The following is a 2,493-nucleotide window of genomic DNA, read 5'->3' as shown; positions in this document are numbered from 1 at the left end:
TTGGAACATCTGTTTAAGTTAACTCTACAGCCACCTTTCTTCTCATCCCGATTTGCTATTTCATTAAAATCCCCAGCCACCAACCACGGCCCATTACAATGGAGACTAATGTTTAACAGATCATCCCATAGCTCCTTTCTATTTTCTTCCCTAGGACTCGCATAAACTGTCGTGCAAGAAAATGAAGGAACATGAAAATTCTGAACTTTAAAATGAACAAACTGTTTTGTGTGATTAACAATTTCAACGAGACCAGTCTCATCATTCCAGAGGATCCAAATACCCCCTGAGTAACCTTCTGCCTCTTGAACAAAAGCATGCTTAAACCCAGATTTTCGGATAATGTCAGAAGCTTTTTGACCACTACACCGAGGTTCTAGAATCACTACAATACTAGGCTTATATTTCCTAGTAAACAGAAAAAGCGATTTTTGAAACTGGGGTTTCATTGCTCCCCTACAGTTCCAGAAGAATAAATTCATTAAAAACTATGTTGAACGCAAGACTCCAAGGTTCTTGCATCCTTCATTCTTGAAATATCTTCCTGGTGAACTCTGTCCACCTCCATGCACGTAGAGATGGTTGAGGTTTTAGGATTTTGGATGTCGCTGCTGTTGTCAACTGATATATCAGGACCAGTTTTATGAAATGTGTCATATAACTGCTCTTGATTCTGGTTCAAAGTGCTATCTGTTTTCATCCCATTTTCCTGATCATGTTGATTTGCTTGCATAGGACTAACCGCCATGGGAGTAGCAATTGATGGAGATGGTGGAACGGGAGTATGATCTTCACGATTTTCACTCTGGACTGGACACCTCTTACCATGCTTGAAGAATGAGCCGCATGCATAGTAGGAACCGTTGATTTAGTCCTAGGGGTATCTTTGGACTTTTTGGATTTAGTCCATATTTTCTGAGGAATTTCAAACTGAGGGGCCCCCCATATGAGGAGTAACAGAATTAATTATTTGATTATGATCCTCCTCGTTAATAGGTCCAGCTGTTAAGATTGCAAACCGTGATTGCGTAATTTCCTCCTTATCACCATGATTATCTCCATGATTATCGCTGGTCATAACTCCCTTATTACCATGATTACCATGATTATCGCTGGTCATAACTCTCTTATCACCATGATTATCTCCATGATTATCGCTGGTCATAACTCATTTATCATTATTCCTTTGTAACGTTTTTGAACCAGTGCCTGGCTGGACTGCACCGGCCGTCTGAGGAGGTTGCTGGCTCCTGCGTTGACGGTTAACAACCATCCAAGGTCCCAATCCTTTGCTTCGATGGAATTCTGAGTTGCTAGGTTCCTCTTGATGAATTTGATCGTCATTATGAATATCGGATGAACTGCGTTGCTTTGGAGCAGCTGAACAATTCTCGGTGCTATGTCCATATTTCCCACAACCAAAACAAATGAGCCCTAATCCTTCATACTCAATTTGTTTGGTAAATCCTTCCAGCACATAATCACCCTTTAATGGCTGAGATAGGTCCAGTTCCACACATATTCTTGCAAATCGTCCTCTTACATGAGCATTTGTATTGCTGTCTACCTTGATCATCTTGCCTAACCAGTTTCCAATCCTTCTAAAAAAAGCTTCATCATAGAATTCAATGGGAATATCCGGTAGACGAATCCAAGCAGCAATCTTAGCAATTCCAGCACTATTAAGTCTGAAAGTTGGTTCCCACTTCCTCAACGATAAATAATGACCTAAAACAATCCATGGACCACCGTTCAACGCAAAATTGAGATCATCCTTCTCACTAAACTGGACTACGAAAAAGTCATTACCAATATCAGTGACATTGATTTTGCCTTTTCTAGCCCATAAGACATTTATTTTTTTCTTCATAAACTCCACCCCAATTTTCTTCCCAAGGAGTTTAACAATCAGAGCTTTCTCCCAAGGTTTCCTCATTCTCTTCCACAGCCACAGTTATTTTGCAACAATTTAAGATTGGCTAAAGCAATGATGCACCCCCATCATGCCTGATTAGTCAATGCCAACTCTTTTGAATAAATATTAACCACGATTAAACCATACAAAATGACTGTGGCTTGTTATAAAAAAAAATGACTGTGGCTAAACACACATCCTTTTGGTACGCATTCTACTACATTAGTTTGGTAATTCTTTTCAGTTTTGAATTGTTTTGGTATTTTTTTTAAACAGGTTGAATTATAATGGTCAAAAGTTCGCGAAATAACTTCATCTATGATAAATAGATAAATAGAGAAACAATAAATAATATATATCACAAATAACTAAGCTAATATTAACTTTTAAATATTAGAATATAAAGTTTTGGGCTTTTTGACCTTAGTAGTGTCATTTTCATAAGATTTCACCGGAATAATTTTTTGGTCAAACATATTACCTATATAATGCATAATGACGCGGTACTGTGAGAATCACTTTAGGACGTGACACTTTAGCAACCGCGTCTTTTGCATTTGTTGTTGATCACAGGAACG

The 2,493-nt window shown here is 38.3% G+C and overlaps 1 protein-coding gene across 1 annotated transcript; it reads right to left on the bottom strand.

Moving 5' to 3' along the window:
• Positions 1-1,168: 1,168 nt before the first annotated feature.
• On the bottom strand, positions 1,169-1,936 carry LOC133298705 (uncharacterized). The gene has a single exon (XM_061498034.1). The coding sequence runs from the start codon at positions 1,934-1,936 to the stop codon at positions 1,169-1,171; it is 768 nt and encodes a 255-aa protein (XP_061354018.1).
• Positions 1,937-2,493: the final 557 nt, after the last annotated feature.

The sequence above is a fragment of the Gastrolobium bilobum genome, unplaced genomic scaffold (assembly GCF_033153095.1).
Source record: "Gastrolobium bilobum isolate Gb01-03AN ecotype WA unplaced genomic scaffold, APGP_CSIRO_Gbil_v1 utg64434, whole genome shotgun sequence".
Lineage (NCBI taxonomy): Eukaryota > Viridiplantae > Streptophyta > Magnoliopsida > Fabales > Fabaceae > Gastrolobium > Gastrolobium bilobum.
Note: the sequence above shows the minus strand (reverse complement) of the source record. Positions and strands in the feature narration are given on the sequence as shown.

Excerpts from the sequence above, each read along its gene's own strand:
- LOC133298705 (XM_061498034.1), bottom strand. The coding sequence starts at position 1,936 with ATGAGGAAACCTTGGGAGAAAGCTCTGATTGTTAAACTCCTTGGGAAG.